The sequence below is a fragment of the Dama dama genome, chromosome 6 (genome assembly GCF_033118175.1).
Source record: "Dama dama isolate Ldn47 chromosome 6, ASM3311817v1, whole genome shotgun sequence".
Taxonomy (NCBI): domain Eukaryota; kingdom Metazoa; phylum Chordata; class Mammalia; order Artiodactyla; family Cervidae; genus Dama; species Dama dama.
Window position 1 is genome coordinate 27,022,080 of NC_083686.1, and position 23,759 is coordinate 27,045,838.

The 23,759-nt window shown below is 39.1% G+C and overlaps 1 protein-coding gene across 2 annotated transcripts in view; it reads right to left on the reverse strand.

Moving 5' to 3' along the window:
* Positions 1–502: 502 nt before the first annotated feature.
* The window catches only part of MTHFD2L (methylenetetrahydrofolate dehydrogenase (NADP+ dependent) 2 like), a 147,019-nt gene continuing 123,762 nt past the window's right edge, over positions 503–23,759 (reverse strand). For both annotated transcript variants that reach the window (XM_061145791.1, XM_061145788.1), the window contains one exon: positions 503–1,976. In XM_061145791.1, coding sequence (XP_061001774.1) covers positions 1,864–1,976 — 113 coding nt within the window. In that variant the 3' untranslated portion in view covers positions 503–1,863. The remainder of the gene's footprint in view (positions 1,977–23,759) is intronic.

A 23,759-nucleotide genomic window follows, 5' to 3' on the forward strand; every position in this document is an offset into this window, starting at 1 on the left:
ACATGTTTGCTTGGGATCTTAGATTCTAAACTACCATCAAGGGGCTTCCCTGGTGGCTGAGTGGTAAAGAATCTACCTGCCAATGCAGGAGACACAGGTTCAATGCCTGGTCCAGGAAGATCTCACATACTGCGGAGCAACTAAGCCTGTGCACCACAACTACTGAACCCGTCCTGGGAGCTGGAACTACCGAAGCCTGCACGCCCCAGAACCCATGCTCCGCAACAAGAGAAGCCACTGCAATGAGAAGCCCCCGCACCGCAACAAAGAGGAGCTCCCACTTGCCACAACTAGAGAAAAGCCTGTGCAGCAACGAAGATCGAACACAGCCAAAAATAAACAAAAATTAAAAAAAAATAAAAAATAAACTACTATCAAGGTTATCAGACCAAGATTAGTGTGGAATGGGCTACAGAACATTTTCTTTCCTTTTTGAGACATTTGTACATTTCCCCAGTGTGCAGTGAAGAAATAGATAACGAGTATATGAACAAGGAAACCTACAGCTTAGGAAAAAAGAAGACACGTATTTCTTTCCAAACTGATTTTATTATACAGTTGAGATACTATTAATTATAAACATCTAGTCCATTTTCACACAAATGATTAAGAGTACATACTAATAAAGACATGCATTGGGTAAGAATCATTATTGGTACATTAACACACTGAGATTTGGGCATGACAGCAATACAGTTATATGCCCAGGGTAGTCTCAAATAGCCTTCAACTGACAATCACATGTATTTTCTAATTTAAACTGTGTTAAAAACATGGCATCTACTGTGAGAACCAAAGGCCATAAGAACTGTGGGCGACAAGGCAGTAGGCTTTGAGTCACATCCTAAGGATTAGCTGTGGCACATTGTGCCCTATTTTGCTATTAGATTTCTAGGTTTGTGGAACGTATTATCCAAATATGTTTGTAGGAGAACAAAGAAATTACATGTAAGCCTAACATATTCTTATTGCATTTTTACTATGTCAAGTAGTCATTCACAATTTGAAATAATCAATACCTTTCCAACTAGCATGCCATTTTTGGGGTTCCTTGCACATTTTTCTTTCCTCGAATGGAGCATAATTTTTCACTAGTATGCCTTGGGGAGTACATTTGGGAAGTATATGAGATCAAAATTTTATTCTTAATATTTTATCTTTCTTTTAGCAAGTACGTTCTTTTGCTCTTTCTCAGCATGCAATATGGGCTTCCCGCATAGCTCAGTCAGTAAAGCATCTGCCTTCAATGCAGGAGACCTGGGTTCAATTCCTGTGTTGGGAAAGTTCCCCTGGAGAAGGAAATGGCAGCCCACTTCAGTATTCTTGCCTGGAGAATCCCATGGACAGAGGAACATGGCAGGCTACAGTTCCTGGGATCACAAGAGTTGGACACAGCTTACTGCTATTGTTCTTTCAGCATACAATATAGAATATAAAATATATATAAAATTGAGTATGATTATGGCAAAATCTAAATTACATTTTACAAGGGAGCCCATTTGGCTGACAAAACATTTGTTGAAGACACACTGTGATATTTGTGTCAAAAATATATGCATTTGTTATGAGCCCTTTATTGTTTTAACATTATGAACAAATAATATTCACAAAACAAGCAATTGTTACCAAAGTGTCATTGCAGTTGTTTTCTTTTTTCCTAAAACTCAAAATCCATTCAAAATATTCCAGTAAGTATTAGCAGGAAATGCATAAGATTGTGTGAATCATCTGATCCACAATGATTCCACCCATGAAAAAATAAATACAATGTAGAAATAGTTTTGTAGTAAAATATAAAGATTTTTGCCTTTTGTAAAATAAATATATAGCATGACTTCAGTTTGCTTTATTCTTTCATGTGATCTAGTAAATGATTTTTTTAGCTGCCAAAAGGGTGTTCTTGAGAAGCATCGCCACCGTCACGGGTCCCACGCCTCCCGGAACTGGAGTGATAAAGCTAGCCTTCTTCTTAACAGCTGATGGAGGAAACAGAAAAATTTCTTATTTTTTCTCAGAATTTCATATCTTTAAACATATGGAACTGTTAAAACTGTAAAAACTGAAGCGTATATTTTAAAACTTAAGAGTTTATCTGTGCAAAAATGGAGTCAAATCCAGCAGCACCAAACCTGAAGGAGTTGGAAAGCTTTCAGCAACAGGAGCGACTTACAGAGAAAAGGTAGAAACAAAGCAAGAAAACCACTTATTAGTTACAGCGTTAATGCCCGGCTTTATAGCCTAGTTGGCTATTTGTGATAGGTTGTCCTTAGCTTTCCATGTTGTAACCTCAAGGCATTTCCAGACCTAGATTTTGATTTGCTTACGTAGACAGCTGGGGCATTAGAGCCACCTCAGTCCAAGGGTTTCTTTGTTTAATTAACAGAATACACTGAATTTTTCTATATTACATGTATAACTAGCATCCCCAAATAATTTTTACAGTGAAGCAGACTGTAACACACATACACACACTTCTGCATATGATACTGAATGTGTATAGAAAAAACACAAGGCCAGCACTGTAGGATAAAACTTCACACAGCTCAGTGTTACATAATGAAAATCTAACCTACTGTATAGCACAGGGAACTCTGCTCAAAGTTATGTGGCAGCCTGGATGGGACAGGAGTTTGGGGAATAATGGATACATGTAAATGTATGGCTGAGTCCCTTTGCTGTAACCCTGAAACTATCACAACATTGTTAGTTGGCTATTCTCCAATACAAAATAAAAAGTTTAATAAAAGAAAATCTGTAACCCCTGATTGACTCAGTTCAGTTCAGTCGCTCAGTTATGTCTGACTCTTTGAGACCCCATGGACTGCAGCACCCTGTCCATCACCAACTCTCGGAGCTTGCTCAAATTCATGTCTATTAAGTCAGTGATGCCATCTAACCATCTCATCCTTTGTCGTCCCCTTCTCCTTTTGCCTTCAGTCTTTCTCAGCATCAGGGTCTTTTCTATGAGTCACTTCTTTGCATCAGGTGGCCAAAGTATTGGAGCTTCAACTTCAGCATCAGTCCTTCCAATGAATATTCAGGACTGATTTCCTTTAGGATTGACTGGTTTGATTTCCTTGCAGTCCAAGGGACTCTCAAGAGTCTTCTCCAACACCACAGTTCAAAAACATCAATTCTTCGGTGCTCAGCATTCTTTATGGTCCAATTCTCACTTCATGGCAAATAGATGGGGAAACAATGGAAATAGTGAAAGACTTTATTTTGGGGGGCTCCAAAAATTACTGCAGATGGTGACTGTAGCCATGAAATTAAAAGACACTTGCTCCTCAGAAGGAAAGCTGTGACCAACCTAGACATCATATTAAAAAGCAGAGACATTACTTTGCCAAGAAAGGTCCGTCTACTTAAGGCTATGGTTTTTCCAGTAGTCATGTATGGATGTGAGAATTGAACTATAAAGAAAGCCAAGTGCTGAAGAATTGATGCTTTTGAACTGTGGTGTTCAAGACTCTTGAGAGTCCCTTGAACGGCAAGGAGATCAAACCAGTCAATCCTCAAGGAAATCAATCCTGAACATTCATTGGAAGGACTGATGCTGAAGCTGAAACTCTGATACTTTGGCCACCTGGTGGCCACCGACTAATTGGAAAAGACTCTGATGCTGGGAAAGATTGAAGGTGGGAGGAGAAAGGGATGACAGAGGAGAGATGGTTGAATGTTTGAGCAAGCTCTGGGAGATAGTAAAGGATAGAGAAGCCTGGTGTACTGCAGTCCATGGCGTCGCAAAGAGTCGGACACGACTGAATGACTGAACTGAACTGAGCTCACATCCATACATGACTACTGGAAAAACCATAGCTTTGACTAGACAGTGGACCTTTGTTAGTAATGTCTCTGCTTTAATACACTATCTAGGTTTGTCATAGCTTTTCTTCCAAGGAGCAAGCATCTTTTAATTTCATGGCTGCGGTCACCATCTGCAGTGATCTTGGAGCCCAAGAAAATAAGTCTGTCACTATTTCCATTGTTTCACCATCTATTTGTCATGAAGTGATGGGACTGGATGCCATAATCTTCATTTTTTGAATGTTGAGTTTTAAGCCAGCTTTTTCACTCTTCTCTTTCACTTTTCTCAAGAGTCTCTTTAGTTCTTCTTTGCTTTCTGCCATAAGGGTGGTGTCATCTGCATATCTGAAGTTATTGACATTTCTCCTAGCAATCTTTATTCCAGCTTGAGCTTCATTCAGTCCAGCATTTCACATGATATACTCTGCATATAAACTAAATAAACAGGGTGACAACATACAGCCTTGATGTACTCCTTTCCCAACTTGGAACCAGTCTATTGTTCCATGTCCAGTTCTAACGGTTGCTTCTTGACCTGTATACAGATTTCTCAGGAGGCAGGTAAGGTGGTCTGGTATTCCCATCTCTTGAAGGATTTCCCACAGTTTGTCGTGATCTACACAGTCAAAGCCTTTGGTGTAATCGATAAAGCAGAAATAAATGTTTTTCTGGAATTCTCTCGCTTTTTCTACGATCCAACAGATGTTGGCAATTTGATCTCTGGTTCCTCTGCCTTTTCTAAATCCAGTTTGAACATCTGGAAGTTCTTGGTTCATGTACTGTTGAAGCCTGACTTGGAGAATTTTGAGCATTACTTTGCTAGCATGTGAGATGAGTGCAATTGTGTGGTAGTTTGAACATTCTTTGGCATTGCCTTTCTTTGGGATTGGAATGAAAACTGATCTTTTCCAGTGATTGACTCAACTGTGTGTAATTCCAGTTAACTATTTCTAAAATACATGATATTAGTCTCTAAAGGGAAGACAGGATACAAACAGTTTAGCACCATCTGTTAAATTAAAACACTCTTGACAGGCTTCTCTGTCCATGGAATTCTCTAGGCAAGTATACTGTGGTGGTTAATCATTCTCTCCTCCAGGGGATCTTCCTGACTTAGGGATTGAACCCTGGTCTCCTGAATTACAGGCAGGTTCTTTACTGTCTGAGCCATCAGGAAAGCCTTCTTATAACAATAGCATCATGTATATGTGGATCATACATTCCAGTGCAAGTCTAATAAAAACATTAAAGATATTAAAATTAACTGAGCAAATACACATAGTCCTGTTCTAAGGTATGAATAAAGATTTCTTCTTCAGTGAATATACTCAAAGAAAATGACGGAGAATTTTCAGCAAGTTTTATTTAAGAATGTTCTCACACCCACAATATTACAGGTGAGTGGCTTCATGAATTGACCTGCTGGTTCAGTGTTTCACCGTGTGAATAAGAAAAATGAAGTCTTCCCAGGTAACTCTTTTAATACAAGGTTAGCATAGACAATACTTTAATACATACTCTGACCTCATTAATCACATGCTATTTAGATATATTGCCTTTTAGAAGTTTACTCTTAGATGCTTCTACATAAATGAAATCAGTAGATGTTTTCTAAATCTTAATTAAATCTTTTGTACAATTTACATTGCCTTTTTGAAATACGGCTTGTGAAATTTGCATTTACCTTAAGTGTATTAGTATATTGTAATTTTTTACTCATATGTGTGTGTGTGTGCGCTCAGGCATGCCTGACTCTGTGACCCCATGGACTGTAGCCCGTAAGGCCACTCTGTCCATGGGTTTTCCAGGCAAGAATACTGGAGTGTGTTGCTATTTCCTACGCCAGAGGATCTTTCCAACCCAGGGATCCGACTCACTTCTCTTAGGTCTCCTGCATTGGCATGCAGATCCTTTACCACTCGCTCCACCTGGGCCTTTTAATCATAGGAAAAGCAAAGGAATGACATTCTTTTACGTGAAGAAAAGTCCAGATAAGCTTGAAGACATCACACACCAAAAAAGCCAGCTAGTGTATATCATGAATCGTCTCATGATATATAACAAAGAAAGGATAAGAGTATTGTGATTTGGAAGATAATATTTTGTTTTTCCAAAATGTGCCTCTATACAGGAAGCATGTCCTTTCCTGGCCATAATTCAATCCAAAGTACTCTATTCTGCAGAAACACTAGGCTGTGTCAACAGTCGATTCACAAATCAATACGAATTCTCGGTCCTTACTTCCTTTGCTCTTGTTATTCCTTCCACCTGAAATATACTGCTACCTTATCCAAATAAACAATTCCTTATTATTCTTTTAAAGCCAATGAAATGTTACCTGTTCATAATTTTTCTCAAAAATTCTCCCCCCTCAACATTAAATTAAAAGTGCTACCATCTATGTTTCCAGTCACTTTTTACCAAACTCTGTTATGAAATTTAGCACAGTGTGCTATTCCTTTAATTAGACACTGGTCCTTGGAAGGCAGAAACTGTCTTTGGGCTGATTATTGTCATTTTTAATCTTAGAACTTCTCCATGCACAGGTGAGGCATTTAGTAAGTTATGAAAACATGAAGTAAACAGTCGTTGAAATTTAAAATCTAAAATCAATTTGCAGGAAAGTGTCCGTGTTTTTGACTGGATGTAGACAGCATCAAAATAATTTAGTTCTAGTTAATTTACTGAAATTCTCAAGCTACATAAGTTGCTGGAGGGTGACAAACTGCATTTTTCACTTTCCAATAAGCTAACTTGATGGTATGAACAGTGCCTTCCAGGACCTTTTCTATAGGATTAGATAAAAATGTCTTTAAAAATTGAATTAGATCTCTAGAAGAAATGTACTGTACTGCTATTATTTATACTGATAGCATGTAAAATCATATATTTGTAAAGCACTGACTTTGAAATATTAATAGATAAAAATAGAATACTATGGCATAATATGGTATATTAGTAAACTCCGGGAGTTGGTGATGGACAGGGAGGCCTGGCATGCTGCGATTCATGGGGTCACAAAGAGTCGGACACGACTGAGCTACTGAACTGAACTGAAGAATCAAGATCAAAGTAAATATTCAGTGGAAAACAAAATGGTTTATTTCATAGTTAAAAGATAGAAGCAGACAAAATTGGGAATCCATTCTGGGTATACAATCATTTTTTTATATAATTTGGTTTTCAACTTTGACAAGTGAAGTGGCTTGAAATGATCTTTATGTGGAAAAATAGTAATAACCATAGGCAGTATCCATTGAATACTTACTACTTGCCAAGAATTATATACACATCATTTTAATAATTTATATTTAATTATCATTTCAATAGCTGCAGAAAGTGTGGCTCACTGAACTTCAAATGACTTATCATTCTCCAATATGGTAGAGACGTTATTCACAGTCAGGGTTGAATCATTTTGTGGTTCCATAATTCCACCTCATCCCAATGCAACTGTATTACCATGACCTGAACAAGTGGAAAAGCTCCAAGAAAGGCTCATGTGCCCCAAATCAACTCAGTTTTCTCAAAGGGTTAAGAGGATATTAAGAAAAAAGAAACAAAAAGGGGGAAGTTCTAATATAGTAATTTACCTCCAATTTTACTATGAGTACTCAGAGTTCATCATCTTTGAATTATGTCAGCATTTAAATTTCAGCTGGCTTAGCAGTCTGAGTTGCTTTCTTTCTTGGGTGAAATTCAGATCAGATAAACCACTGGTCTGCTCAGGCATTATGACCCTCCTCTTTGAAATTGTTTTTCACAACATGCTTACTATTGCATTCTTTTGCTAAAAAAGTGAGGCTTGAGATGGAGGAATAGGGAATGAGAATAAGCTGTCACATGAAATAATACCTGTCTGAAATGCGTAGCTCTATGTCTGCTGTCCCGCACACTTTACTATGGTAACCAACATATATCTATCCTGTCCTATCACTTCATAGATTCAAGACTATGTGATGGGTCTTCACCTGTCCTGGGTGAGGACTTCTCTGGACTTCCATGAGCATTTAGTTGTATCAACAGAGCCTTGTAAATTATCACTAGGCAGAAGTTTATGATATCACTGTGAACACATGTGGTTTTATTCAAATACTTATTTCAGATATTTTTATCTTTGACATAACTAGGCAGGTATGAAAATGAAATTAGTACAGAGCCATGAGAGGCAGACTGTGTTGAATTTGATTTAAAAAATATAAGATTTCTATTGTTTTTGATTTGATCTTAATTAGGATATATATCTGAGAAAGAACTGCTAAGTTTTGATGCTGCTGGCTAATGTTAATTTATTCTTTTCTATTTACATAAGGACCAGGATATGGAAGTAAGTGATTTCTCAAGAAAGATGAGGAATTATCACTGGCAAATGCCAATGGGTACAGATGTCAATGCTTAAAAGAAATTCTCTTAGTCTAATTACTTTGCATAACTATTTCAAGGCTGTCCTAAGTGACATGTTTGTGAGAAAGAGTTAAGTTCAATACCTGTCTGATGCTCTGAAAAGCATTTTCCCCAATCATGTTTGAGAAAGAGTAAGTTAACAAGCATTACATCACCAGAATAACTTCTCATTGACTGGTCTTTCCCTGAGGGCAAATAGGGTTTGCACCTGTTCGCTGAAGATGATGCTATTTAAGATTAATCCTATTATGTGTGAGAAAAGGTATTCTATGTGCTCCATTGAAAAGAATTACAGAAGAATTTTAAGGCAATAATTTCATTCATAAATCTATTTACTGTGAGGGAGTATGTTTGTATTTAAGGAAGATACTAAAATTCTGTACATAAGGGAATCAGGAATTAGATCTTGATTGATATCGATGCTTTCATGAGAGACTTTTGAACAGATGTCACAAAACCATGATTAGATTAAATTTCATTAGGTCAACATGATTTTAGAGTTACTGAAACTGACAATGGAGGCAAGTAAAATAATCCTCAAATCCTGTTGTTACTTGTATGGAACTTACTTTAGGGAATGAGATTTAGATGGAAATGACTTGATGATTTTAAAGCAGTTTCCTAAAAATAAGAATATTATGAGGAAAGGTGACAATCATCATGATAATTTTATCTGAATGACTTCTTTCTAAACTGTTGACTGCAAAATATATTCTATAATTTCCTTTAAAATAATGCCTATCAGCAAAATTCAGACATTAAAGAGTGTGTTCAGTTGTTTAGAAATAAAAGAGCAAAGAGCTCACGGATTAAAATCAGTCATTCTGGACACAAGATTTGCCTTTGTACACACTATTCTCTTTGACATACCATTCCTGCACTTTTCCATCCAATGAATATTTATTCTTCCTTTTCAAATCTGGCTAAATGCTACTTCCTTTGTGGTGCTTGTTAACTCCCCAGCTACATTAACTATTCATTTATTGATCCATGAAATTTACTAGCATGATTTTCAATTTGTTATCACAGAGTATGTTGGAATCTCCTGAGAACTGTAGTCAAATTAGATATGCCTCCTTCCACCTCATGATTCTAGTACGCACCACTGAGAATCTTTGCTGAAATGAGAGAGGTTTCTAATGAGGGTAGGGAATATTATACATATAAACATAGGTGGAAGAGATTTAAATGTGGTTAAAATCCACTGCTTCAATGAAGGTTACTTCATGTGGTGGCCTCTGACTTTCCAGTCAAGTCCCAGTCACCCCCAGTGTAACACCTGAATGTCTCATTGGTCAAAGCAAGTCACATGGTCAAGCTCAAATTTAAAGGCTTAGACTAGGAAAAATTGCCAAGTCACATTGCCAAGAGGATGTGCCCATAAGGCAAGAAAATATATATAGTCATTTTTTATAATCTACTGTAATAAGTCTCTTGGATTTCAGTCTCTACCTTATTAGCTGTATAACCTGCTGCCAGATTTATTCTTTAAAACATAGATTAGATCATTTCAGCTTATAAACATTTGATGAATTTGACTGTCTTTAGCCACCTGGCTAGCTGAGTTGGTAGACTGCCTTTAGGATAAAATATAAATTCTTTGTCATGTCAGCTAGGATCTTTTATGATCCAGCCCTTCATCCCTGTCTTGCAGTATTTCCAAACCATTGCATGCTTTCTGAATTCCATTATTCACTGTTCCAACACATGCTAAAAACTCCCCAGAGAGATTTACCAAAGAAGTTTCTTGAGAAAGACAGCCATTGTCATTATCCCTTGGAACTTATAGTCTAGTTGGGAGATTTATATTATAAATATAACTACCTACATAATAATTGAGCTCAGGCTATGAAATGTTCTACAAACAAAATGCTTACTGCACTGTGACTGTATTGGGAGGACTTAACTGAGGTTGAGCATATGAGTATCTCTGCCAAGTCCAGAAATCAGAGGATGAACCAAACTTTTCTAGCTGAAATGGAGACGTAGGGAAAAAACAGTGTTCTTGATTGGGGAATGATGTTTATGATGAGGTAGAAATAAGATTTCCCCCAGGCAGAAAATGGCATGAATTCTTTGAAACACTGCAAGAATGTCAGTGGGGCGGACATGTAGAAGTGAAGGGAAGAGTTTCAGGAGGTGACATGGAGGAGTCTAGCTCATATAGAGCCTAGCAGATAATGATACAAATTTGGGGCATTAACCTAAGAGGACTGGTTAAGTATTTTATTTTTATTTATTGACATATAGTTGATTTACAATGTGTTAATCACTTCTGTACAGTGATACATTTATATATACTCTTTTTTATATAGTCTTTTCCATTATGGATTATCATAGGATATTGAATACAGTTCTCTGTGCTATATACCGTAGGACCTTGTTGTTTATAACGTATCTTTAAAACTTTGAAAAAACTATTCTGATGCAGGATAAGTCAAATGGGGAAAACTGCCTATTCTGTGTATATTTTTCTAATGGGATGAGTTTATCATCTGGGTCAGAGAAATGAGAACACCAAAGAAGCAACATAAAGGTAAACTTGCTAAGATGGGAATAAATTCTGGTTCTTGTGAGAGCACTTCAAAAAGGAACAGAAATCAAACTGGGGTCAGAGAATATTTGTAAAGTGACAGAAAGGTCTGAGGGAGTAAGAAAGAAGGAAAGAATGCAGTGCCAATGCCGGGAATAATAAAAGCAAAGGAACTTTGTACCTGACAATGAAGCTGATGCAATGGAGGAGTTCAAAAAAGTGCATTATGACTGAAGCACATGGTGCAAGCGGAGAGGAGACAGAGACGAGGCTAGGAAGGCCATGGGCTGCATGACCAAGAAGTGAAGGGTCAGGACACTTGGACTGGGTGATGACAGCTGTAGTTACTGTGTTCAAGATGAATAAGTTTTGAAAAAAATATCTTTTGTGAATAAGCCTCAGCATTTATGTATATAAGAATAACCAGCTTTTCAAAATGAGAAATTGGAGAGAAAAATGTATGGTGATTTAGTCACTAAGTCGTGTCTGACTCTTGTGACCCCATGGACGGTAGCCCGCCAGGCTCCTCTGTCCATGGGATTTTTCAGGCAAGAATACTAGAGTGGATTGCCATTTCCTTCTTCAGGGGATCTTCTCCATCCAGGGATCGAATCCCAGTCTCCTGCATTGCAGGCAGATTCTTTGTACTGCTAAATAATTTTCAGAACAAAATTAAAATAAAGGAGATATCCAAGTTTTATTTTCATAAAGTTTTAGGTTATGGAATGCTATTCAATTATTTTTCAAGAAATCCCTTTTCAGCATGAAATATTATCTAATCTGCTGTGCTTCCTTTTCTCCAATATGTAGACATCTACTCTTTATCATGTCATTGGTTTCAATTTTCTAAAGGGAAGAATTAACGCAAGTTTACCTGGCTTGACATAATTTCCATCATGTCTTACTTGATGGAAACCATCTTTCACTTTGAAGGTAAAAAGAATAAGTATGGAGCAGAAGTTATTCATATTTAAAATTTGAGGTAATGACAGGGATGATGAAAGAAACCAGGTGTTCAGATTAGGTGTGTGCCTTAAAAAAAATCCAGGGGTGACACATGGTCACAAGGTGTGGAAATATTGCTAATGAAGGACACTTATAGCGACATAAGGGACATTAAAATGCCTTTTAATAATTAAGGTAAGAATAAAGGAAGAAGCTTAAACATTCAGAAAACTAAGATCATGGCATCTGGTCCCATCACTTCATGGGAAATAGATGGGGAGACAGTGGAAACAGTGTCAGACTATATTTTGGGGGGCTCCAAAATCACTGCAGATGGTGACTGCAGCCATGAAATTAAAAGACGCTTACTCCTTGGAAGGAAAGTTATGACCAACCTAGATAGCATATTAAAAAGCAGAGACATTACTTTGCCAACAAAGGTCCGTCTGGTCAAGGCTTTTCCCAGTGGTTTTTCCAGTGGTCATGTATGGATGTGAGAGTTGGACGGTGAAGAAAGCTGAGCGCCGAAAAATTGATGCTTTTGAACTGTGGTGTTGGAGAAGACCCTTGAGAGTCCCTTGGACTGCAAGGAGATCCAACCAGTCCATCCTAAAGGAGATCAGTCCTGGGCATTCATTGGAAGGACTGATGCTGAAGCTGAAACTCTAATACTTTGGCCACCTCATGTGAAGAGTTGACTCATTGGAAAAGACCCTGATGCTGGGAGGGATTGGGGGCAGGAGGAGAAGGGGATGACAGAGGATGAGATGGCTGGATGGCATCACCGATTCAATGGACATGGGTTTGAGTAAACTCTGGGAGTTGGTGATGGACAGGAAGGCCTGACATGCTGCGATGTATCGGGTCGCAAAGAGTCGGACATGACTGAGCGACTGAACTGAACTGAAAGGAAGACGTGTGTGATCGTTAACCTTTTGGCACCAGCAACCCATGCTTCATGACAGGGTGTCTCTGGCTTGTGTGTTGTGTGTCATTATTTGCTCTGGAAACTTTACTTTCCCAGGTTTTCAGGACCTGGGTTTAATAATCCAGACTCTCATCTTAAATACTTTGTTAGGAAGACTCACTAATTATTAAGCAGATAGGGAATTTCTGTTTCTATATGATGTGTGTACTCATTCGCTCAGTTGTGTCCGACTCTTTGTGACTCTTTGCTCGCCAGGCTCCCCTGTCCATGGGACTTTCCAGGTAAGACTACTGGAGAGGGTTGCCATTTCCCACTCCAGGGCATCTTCCCAACTCAGGGATATTGAATCCACATCTCTTGTGTCTCCTGCGTTGGCAGGCAGATTCTTTATCACTGCGCCATCTAGGAAGCACCATAGTATGTGATATACTACTCCAAAGTTCCCGAATAATGGAATTTACATATATACCTAAATAGAATTAATTTTACTAATACAGTTTGGAAATTGTATATTCTAGTTAAGTCAAAGAATATATTTGTGCTTTATAAATCTATTCTTGGGTAGAAGAGAAAGAATTGATATGTTAAATTCCCACAGTACTATTTTATTTCCATCTGCATTTTGTCCATTTCTCTGTCTCTTGCAAAGAAGTACTCTATGGCCCATATCAGATTTCCAGCAATGTTACAACTAACTTTTCAAACCAACTCCCTTCCCTAAAAGGAAAAGGAATGATTCTTTACTTGTGGCAACCAGCAGCAGAAGGAAAATTCCTCGTTCCCTTCATGTGAGTTTCTGCCTCCTCCTATACATGCGTAATTGTCTAAATTAAATGCTTAGAGATTTTCCCTTGCAGACCATTTAGAAGCATGACCTCCCAAACATATCCGCTGTAATGAAGGGAAGACAAGCTTCAGGAAAATGAAGTAGGTAAATAGCAACCAGAAAAACCTGACTTGCATAAGACTGGAGAAATAGTATGACTCAGGAGATAATATGGAAAACACTCCACTTTCTCATATGGTTGATATAAAAAATGAGAGCATGATGAGCCAGAGAGTAAAGGGCTCCTTGACGAGCGAATGGCTCGTCACTGGATTCTTGTGAGGCAACAGGGAATCAGGTGCCCCAAAGACAATTTACCATGCTTTCTCTTGCATTTGTCTAGCTGCCTGACTCCTGGGGTTTCTACAAGTTATTTTTTTCAATATATATTAAGATATTATTATGGCACTCGGTGGAATATTAATGGAACAGACAGGATTAATACCCTACTAGGGACAAGAATATGAGACTTTGGTCATATTTTTATAAGTTTTTTCTTACAAAGACTTCCCTCAACTATTTAACTTAAACTGGGTAAGGTGGATAAGTCTTTTCTTTCTTCTTCTTCTTCTTTTTTTTTTTGCTTTATCTGCTTTTCTCATTATGTTAAATCAAATCTATACTCACACCAGTATTCTTGCCTGGAGAATTCCATGGACAAGGAGCCTGGTGGGCTATAGCCCATGGGATCACAAAGAGTCAAAAACAGCTGACTGACTAGAGAGATGCCAAGAGAAATACAGATGTGAATATCTAAAACTACCACTCACAACTCAGAAGGCCTTCAGTGGAGCCAAATAACAAATTAACCACCTGATCAAAATTTGAAATTGTTTTCAACAAACTCTGTGAACCACCAGAGGAACCTCCTCTCTGACCGTGAATAGTGTCAGCCATAATGCTAGTTTCCATTCTGGTGAGCAGGAGTAAGGATCTCCATTAGGATATTTCTAGTACTCTGTCAACATGACAAAAATATCTTCCTTTCATGACTTCCTTTATAAAAAAAAAAAATCATTTATCCTTGTCATTCTCCCCAATCCTTTTTCTCCGCCACACCCCTCCCCCCCAATCCTTTTTCCTCAAGCCTCTGAACATTTGTACAGCAGAGTGGCAAATCTGTAAACCTAGATAGGCTGTTTGGAGTATCCTCAAAAATCACTGGCACTCTCTTGATCCCAGTAGTCTACCATAAATAACCCGAGACACTAGGACATAAAATTTCCTTCCTATAGATATTTTTATTTTAAAAAGACCCTGAGAAACAACTTCAAAAAACCCTCACACTTAAGTATAAAAGAAGAAGGACTTCAGAGGCATCAAGCATTTCTGTTTTGGTAGAAAACCTTTTATGCTTCAACTTAACTCTTCTCCATATGTGTGTGTGCTCAGTCATGACTTTGTGACCCCATGGACTATAGCCCCACCAGGCTCCTCTGTCCATTAAATTTTCCAGGCAAGAATACTGGAGTGGGTTGCCATTTCTTACTCCAGGGGATCTTCCCTACCCAGAGATGGAACCCTAGTCTCTTGTGTTTCTTGCATTGGCAGGCTCATTATTTACCACTGTTGCCACCTGGAAAGTCCAACTCTTCTCCACATTAAAGCATTTAATGTCAAATATGTTCTACTAAAATGAATGTCTCTAAAGGCTGACCTGATTTCAAAGACCTAGACTTTAAGCATCTTGCCCCATGTTGTAAACAACAGGGTGGCAGTTGGCTCAATGGTAGCGATCTCATTGTGAACATCAGTGGTTCTACCTGTTTTCTGAAATGACAGGTTGGCACGATGACCACTGTGTTAGTAATAGTCTCTCTAACAGAGACTTTTGCCAGTTTCCATCAGCTCTTTCAAAATGACTGGAAGAGATCACCTCTGGCCTACAGTGTTCAGTTCAGTTCACTTCAGTTGCTCAGTCATGTCCAGCTCTTTGCAATCCCATGGACTGCAGCCAGGCCTCATGTCCATCACCAACTCCCGGAGTTGACCCAAACTCATGTCCATTGAGTCGGTGATGCCATCCAACCATTTCATCCTCTGGCATCCCCTTCTCCTCCTGCCTTCAATCTTTCCCAGCATCAGGGTCTTTTCAAATGAGTCAGTTCTTCACCTGAGGTGGCCAAAGAATTGGAGTTTCAGCTTCAGCATCAGTCCTTCCAATGAATATTCAGAACTGATTTCCTTTAGGATGGACTGGTTGGATCTCCTTGCAGTCCAAGGGACTCTCAAGAGTCTTCTCCAACACCACAGTTCAAAAGCATCAGTTCTTCAGTGCTCAGTGTTCTTTATAGTCCAACTCACATCCATACATGACTACTGGAAAAACCATAGCTTTGACTAGATGGACCGTTGTTGACAAAGTAATGTCTCTGCTTTTTAATATGCTGTCTAGGTTGGTCATAACTTTTCTTCCAAGGAGTAAGCATCTTTTAATTTCATGACTGCAGTCACCATCTGCAGTGATGTTGGAGCCCACCAAAATAAAGTCTGTCACTGTTTCCATTGTTTCCCCATCTATCTGCCATCTATCCTAAAAGTGTTAGATCTTCTTTTATACTAAAATTGGAGTTTTGAGCTAACACTATGAAAAGTTTATATTTTGAGTCAGACTGATCAACTGTATTGTTATTGACTGAATATTTGTGTTCCTTAAAATTCATATATTTAAATCCTACCCTCCAGTATGATGATATTAGGAGGTGGGACCTTTTCAGTTCAGTTCAGTTGCTCAGTCATGTCTGACTCTTTGTGACCCCACGGACTGCAGCACACAAGGCTTTCCTGTCCATCACCAACTCCTGAAGCTTACTCCAGCTCAAGTCCATTGAGTCGGTGATGCCATCCAACTATCTCATCCTCTGTTGTCTCCTTCTCCTCCTGTCTTCAATCATTCCCAGCATCAGGGTCATTTCAAATGAGTCAGTTCTTCACATCAGGTGGCCAAAGAACTGGAGTTTCAGCTTCAGCATCAGTCCCTCCAGAGAATATTCAGGACTGATTTCCTTTAGGATGGACTGATTGGATCTCCTTGCAGTCCAAGGGACTCTCAAGAGTCTTCTCCAAAACCACAGTTCAAAAGCATCAATTCTTTGGAGCTCAGCGTTCTTTATAGTCCAACTCTCACATCCATTCATGACAACTGGAAAAACCAAAGCTTTGATTAATGGACCTTTGTTGGCAAAGTAATGTCTCTGCTTTTTAATATGCTGTCTAGGTTGGTCATAACTTTTCTTCCAAGGAGCAAGTGTCTTTTAATCTCATGGCTGCAGTCACCATCTGCAGTGATTTTGGAGCCCCCCAAAATAAAGTCTGCCACTGTTCCCACTGTTTCCCCATCTATTGGCCATGAAGTGATGGGACCAAATGCCATGATCTTAATTTTCTGAATGTCGACTTTTAAACCAACTTTTTCACTCTCCTCTTTCACTTTCGTCACAAGTCTCTTTAGTTCTTCTTCAGTTTCTGCCATGCAGATGGTGTCATCTGCATATCTGAGGTTATTGATATTTCTCCTGGCAATCTTGATTCCAGCTCAATGCTTCATCCAGTCCAGCATTCCTCATTATGTACTCTGCATATAAGTTAAATAAATAGGGTGACAATAAACAGCCTTGATGTACTCCTTTCCCTATTTGAAACCAGTCTGCTGTTCCATGTCCAGTTCTAACTGTTGCTTCTTGACCTGCATCCAGATTTCTCAGGAGGCAGGTCAGGTTGTCTGGTATTCCCATCTCTTGAAGAACTTTCCAGTTAGTTGTGACCCACATAGTCAAAGGTTTTGGCATAGTCAATAAAGTCAAAGTAAATGTTTTTCTGGAACTCTCGCTTTTTTGATGATCCAACGTATGTTGGCAATTTGGTCTCTGGTTCCTCTGCCTTTTCTAAAGGCAGCTTGCACATCTGGAATTTCACGGTTCACGTACTGTTGAAGTCTCACTTGGAAAATTTTGAGCATTACCTTGCTCACCTGTGAGATGAGTGCAATTATGCAGTATACTTTGAACATTCTTTGGCATTGCCTTTCTTTGGGATTGGAATGAAGACTGACCTTTTCCAGTCCTGGGGCTACTGTTGAGTTTTCCAAATTTGCTGGCATATTGAGTGCAGCACTTTCACAGCATCATCTTTCAGGATTTGAAATAGCTCAACTGGAATTCCATCACCTCCACTAGCTTTGTTCATAGTGATCCTTCCTAAGGCCCACTTGACTTCGCATTCCAGGATGTCTGGCTCTAGGTGAGTGATCACACCATTGTAGTTATCTGTGTCATGAAGTTCTTTTTTGTATAGTTCTTCTGTGTATTCTTGCCACCTCTTCTTAATATCTTCTGCTTCTTTAGGTTCATACCATTTCTTTCCTTTATTGTGCCCATCTTTGCATGAAATGTTCTCTTGGTATCTCTAATTTTCTTGAAGAGATCTCTAGTCTTTCCCATTCTATTGTTTTCCTCTGTTTCTTTGCATTGATCACTGAGAAAGGCTTTCTTATCTCTCCTTGCTATTCTTTGGAACTCTGCATTCAAATGGGTATATCTTTCTTTTCCTCCTATGCTTTTTGCTTCTCTTCTTTTCACAGCTATTTGTAAGGCCTCTTCAGACAACCATTTTGCCTTTTTGCACTTATTTTTCTTGAAGATGGTCTTGATCACTGCCTTCTGTACAGTGTCATGAACTTCCATCCATAGTTCATCAGGCACTCTATCAGTTCTAATTCCTTGAATCTATTTGTCACTTCCACTGTATAATTGTAGGGATTTGATTTAGGTTATACCCTAATGGTCTAGTGGTTTTCCCTACTTTCTTCAATTTAAGTCTGAATTTAGCAATAAGGAGCTCAAGATCTGAGCCACCGTCAGCTCCTGGTCTTGTTTTTGCTGACTGTATAGAACTTCTTCATCTTTGGCTGCAAAGAATATAATCAATCTGATTTCAGCATTGACCACCTGGTATGTCCATGTGTAGAGTCTTCTTTTGTTTTGTTGGAAGAGGGTGTTTGCTATGACCAGTGCAATCTCTGCAAAATTCTCAGGACCTTTGAGGAAAAGATTAAGTCATGAGAGTTCCAACTTTCAGTACTCTTAAAAAAAAAAAATTCAGGGAGCTATCATGCTCTTTGTGATGTGTAAAGATACAGTGAAAAATTAGCTGTCTATAACTCAGAATGGGGTTCTCACCAGAACCTGAGTATGATGACACTCTGATCTTTGACTCCCAGTGTCCAGAACTGTAAGAAATACATATTTGTTCTTTATGCCACCTAGCCTTTGATAATTTGTCATAGCAGCCCAAACTGACTAAGACATACATCATCAAATTAAATGATTAACACAAAAAACTCAGATTAATTTTGGTTCTTTATAATATCACCACAGATTAATAGTTCTTCAAAGTGATTCATTCCAAAATAGTTTTATTTCCTTAGAAACTGGTAACATGCTCTTACTCTCCCAGCTTTAGAACATACATTTGAGAGTAAGTAGTACCAAAATCGGCTTCCCAGGTGGCACTAGTGGTAAAGTACCTGCTTGCCAATGCAGGAGACCCTAGAGACACAGGTTCAATCCCTGGAGCGGGACGATCCCCTGAAGGAGTGCATGGCAACCCACTCTAGTATTCTTGCCTGGAGAATCCCATGGACAGAGGAGCCTGGTGAGCTACAGTCCATGGGGTCACAAAGAGTGGGACATGACTGAAGCAACCTAGCACGCACACACAGTACCAAAGCCACTTCCAAAAAGTGGCTACTTTGACATATAGTCTAGAGAATATAGGGCTTCCCTGGTGGTTCAGATGGTAAAGAGTCTGCCTGCAATGCAGGAGACCCAGGTTCAATCCCTAGGTTGGGACGATACCCTGGAGAAGGGCATGGCCACCCACTCCAGTATTCTTACTGGAGAATTCCAGGGACAGAGGAGCCTGGTGGGCTACAGTCCATGAGGGTGCAAAGAGTAGGACATGACTGAGGCTAACACACACTAGAGAATATCTGTGAGAACAGGGACTTGGTCTATCTGTGTGTGCCAAATCCCTGGTACCTTGAAGGTGTGTTGAGTGAGAAGTATGCACTGAGAAAACCAATGTATGATTCAGTGGATGTATCACTACTGAATCTAGATTGCTGTAGATTAATAATGTGTCAGATGCCACCTTCAGTGGGAGCTTTTGTTCCCATTCAGGCAACTATAAGGAATTATTTCTGTAATGTAAGAGTAACACTAGAGATTTCTAAGTTATCCAGGATTATCATGCAAATGACCATTGATATGACTGAGAAGGTTGAGATCTGGTATGGAATGAAGATACAAAAGAAATGGAGGACAGGAAGCTTACATTACAGAGGCATACAATTTAGTAGGGAACAACTAAATAAAAGTGCAAGGCAGTACAGGATTAAGAACAAAAAGAGTCGGGCAGATTGAGATCTCCTATGGGAGTCTGGAGAAGATGGGGACTATTGGGTGACATCAGATCTGACTGGAAGAGAGCTGAGGTCAGAGAAGTAATGAGGAGCTGAGTGGTAATTGAAAGGTGAAATTACATATTTCCAGGTTAGTGTTGTAGTGGGAATGGAGAGAAAGGCTGAATAATGTGCACACTCACAAACACACACATACACTGTTTTCTGCCAGGTATTATGCTCAGGAAGTCTAACACATTAGCTCATGTGAGGTGATTATTTCATTTAATCTTTATAACAACTCTATAAGATAGGTATTATTATCTCAGTTTTTTGGATGATAAAATCAAGTCTCAGAGAGGTGAAGTGATTTGCCAAGATCCTAATTGTTTTAAGCAACAGAGCTTAATTCAAACCTAAATCAGTCTAACTCCAAATCATAGCCTTATATAAAATATTGTACATAATATAAAAACGGCATGGAGTAAAAGGTAACTCTCAGGTTTTGAATGTAGAGTACTGCATAAATAAGACATCTAGGAGCACCTATAGTAAAAGAAGAGAAAATATAGATGAAAAGCTGCTTTAAAAGGCACTTCAGGAGTTTTAATTCCTTTATAGTAGTTTCTTATAAGAACAGTACCTTCTGTGCAATTCTGGACCCTCTTCTGTCCTCATAGTTTGACTACTGTGCTCAAATTTTGAGGAATAATTCTGACCAGATGGAGTCCCAAATTATAGGGTTCTTTTTGCTCTAGTAGAGATTTGTCTAGTGGAGATTCTTTTGAAGAGTGCATGGTAAGGCTATAACTATTTGGACCAAATCACAATTATTTAGAATATCATACTTTCCTTATTCAACAAACAATGTTGGATCGCTTATTGACTACATAAGGCCTTTTGGAATCTTTCCTCCTTCCTTTTGATCTGCTGCTCCCTTCCCATGGAAAGAGCCCCATTTTTTTCTGCCCACTCTCTGCCCTATATATACATAAATAGATGAAATTCACTGATCATTTCAGACTCATCTCAAAAGAAAACCTTCCCTTCTGCCTATTTGAGAACTCTTAGAGTCATAAATAATTCTCCTCTTTCTTTTATATCTAATCACTTAGCCAATCATTCTAACTCTCCTTTTAAATTTTATCTACCATCTAACTACCTCTTAATACTTTCAACCATTACCACCTGGGTCCACACCCCATCTTGGATAATTTCTTACCTGGATAATTACAGTGGGTTCTTAACAGGTACCCTATTTATATCCTCACCTCTCTAAGGCTGATTTGTCATTCAAAAAACCAGGATGATCTTGTTAAATGCAAAAAGTGCATAAGTATCCTGCAATGGCTTTGGCGCAAATCCTCCAGTGGGTTTCCACTGCACTTAGAGTAAAGTTCAAGTTCCTTTCCACGGTCTGTAAGGCCATTCATGATGTGGTACCCCTGCTGCTTCCTCTTTATTTCCCAGCATCCTTCCCCTTTTTTATTTCTTCCCCAGTTACAGTGGCCTTCCTCAGCTCACCAAAACCAGCAAGCACACTGCACCTCAAGGTTTTCACACTGCTCATCCATGTGTCTGGACTGTTCCTGCCCCATATATCCACATGGCTCTCGACTTGACGTTGTTCAGATCAGCAGTTAGCCTGCTGTGACCACTCTTTCTCAACAACCTAAGGCCATACATCTCTAGCCCTGCCCCCATCTTGTTTGATTCTTGTAACATTAAATACTGCCTAATATAGTGTATTATATATTTGTCACCTGTCTTCTCCAACCAGAATGTAAGCTCTTTGTAGGGAAGGACTTTGCCTGTGTCAGTCACTGTGGCATCCCAAGTGCCTATAGCAATGCCTGACACTTAGCATCCCCACCCCGCTGCATCCCACCGCCAGCCCTTCTGTGGCCTCCAGGGATTCCAGAGAGGGCCCTGAGCACCTCTCCCCTTCCTACCATCTTCCTTGGCATTTTTTAGAAAGGGCTGTTGTGAGGAGCCAGAGAAGCACCTAGGCCTCTACTGTGCAGAGAATTATGGGCCAGAGAGAAATCGCTGACAGGGCCTGGACTTGACTGGTGTATCCCCTCCACCGCTGGAGGTGTCCTGTTCCTGGGGTAGGTTAAGAAAAGAGTGAGTTATAGACCTAGGAATGGACAGACAGACTGATCCAGCATCTGACATTCTCTTTCCTCTTACTGTCCCAGGTGGCTGGGCTAGATGCCCCCTTCTCCCTCTCTCTCTAGGACCACCCCACTCCTCACCTACAAATCCCTCCTCAAGTTCACGCACAGACTCCATCATGGAAACTGCTTTCCCTGGTACCTAATGGAGTTGGTGCTGGCCCTGTCTCCCTCTGTGACCTACAGGGCAAGCTAACTCAGCTCCAGAAGGGCACTTGGCCCCATTGCCCTCCGAGATTCTTCATTCATCTATTGAGGGACGCTTAGGTTATTTTCATATCTTGGCTCTTTTGAGTAAAACTACACTAAACAAGACATATCTTTTCTGTCTCCTATTTTTGTCTCCTTTGGATAAGAGAAATGGGATTGATGGATCATAAATCAGTAGTGTTGATTTAGTGTAGTTGATACTATATATAACAATGAAATCTGAAAATGAAATAATGAAAACTACCCTGTTCACTATAGCTTCATAAAACAATAAAATACTTAGGAATAAACTTAACCAAGGAAATGAAAGATCTATATAATGAAAACTGCAAGACTTTGATGAAAGAAATTGAAGAAGACACAAATAATAAATGGAAAGGTATTCCATGTTCATGGATTAGAAGAAATAATATTTTTTAAATGTCTATGAGCTTCTCTTGTGGCTGAGCTGGTAAAGAATCCGCCTGCAATGTGGAAGACCTGGGTTCGATTCCTGGGTTGGGAAGATCCCCTGGAGAAGGGAAAGGCTACCCACTATAGTATTCTGGCCTAGAGAATTCCATGGACTGTATAGTCCATGGGGTCGCAAAGAGTTGGACACGACTAAATGACTTTCACTTCACTTCACGTGCTACCCAAAGCCATCAATATATTTGATTCAATCTCTGTCAAAATTCCAATGGCATTTTTCACAGAAACAGAAAAAAAAAAAAAATCTTAAAATTTGTATGCAAACACAAAGACCCTAAACAGCTAAAGCAGTCCTGAGAACAAAGGTGAAGGACCCATTTCAAACAATATTTTGTGCTTGTGCTGTTGTGTCCAACTCTTTGCAACCCCATGGATTATAGCCCACCAGGCTTCTCTGTCTGTGGAATTTTCCAGGTAAGAATACTGGAGTGGGTTGCCATTTCTTCCTCCAGGGAATATTCTTGACCCAAGGACCGAACCTGTGTCTCTTTCATCTCCTATATTAGCAGGCAGATTCTTTACCACTGAGTCACCTGGGAAGCAAACAATATATAAAGCTATAATAATGAAAGCAGTAAAACAGACACATAGACCAGTGAAAGAGAATTGAGAACTCAGAAATAAATCCCCTACATAGGGTCAGCTAACATTTGACAAGGGTGTCAAGAACACTTCATTAGAAAAGGAAAATCTCTTTAAAAAATGATACTAGGGAAACTGGATAAACACACGAAGAAAAATGAAATTGGGGCTCTAGCTCACAGCACTCTTTTGTGAGTTAATTTTTGTATTAACTTAAAATGGATTAAAGTCTATTTAATACCTCATACCATAGAACTCCTAGAAGAAAACATAGGGAAGAAACTCTTAACACTGGTCTTAGCAGTAGGTTTTTGGCTATGACACCAAAGCACAAGCAACAAAAGTAAAAATCAACAAGTGGGACATCATCAAACTAAAAAGTACCAGCACAGAAAAAGTAACAACAAAATGAAAGGGCAACCTACAGAATGGGGGGAAATACTTGCAAACCACATACCGGATAAGACTTTAATAAC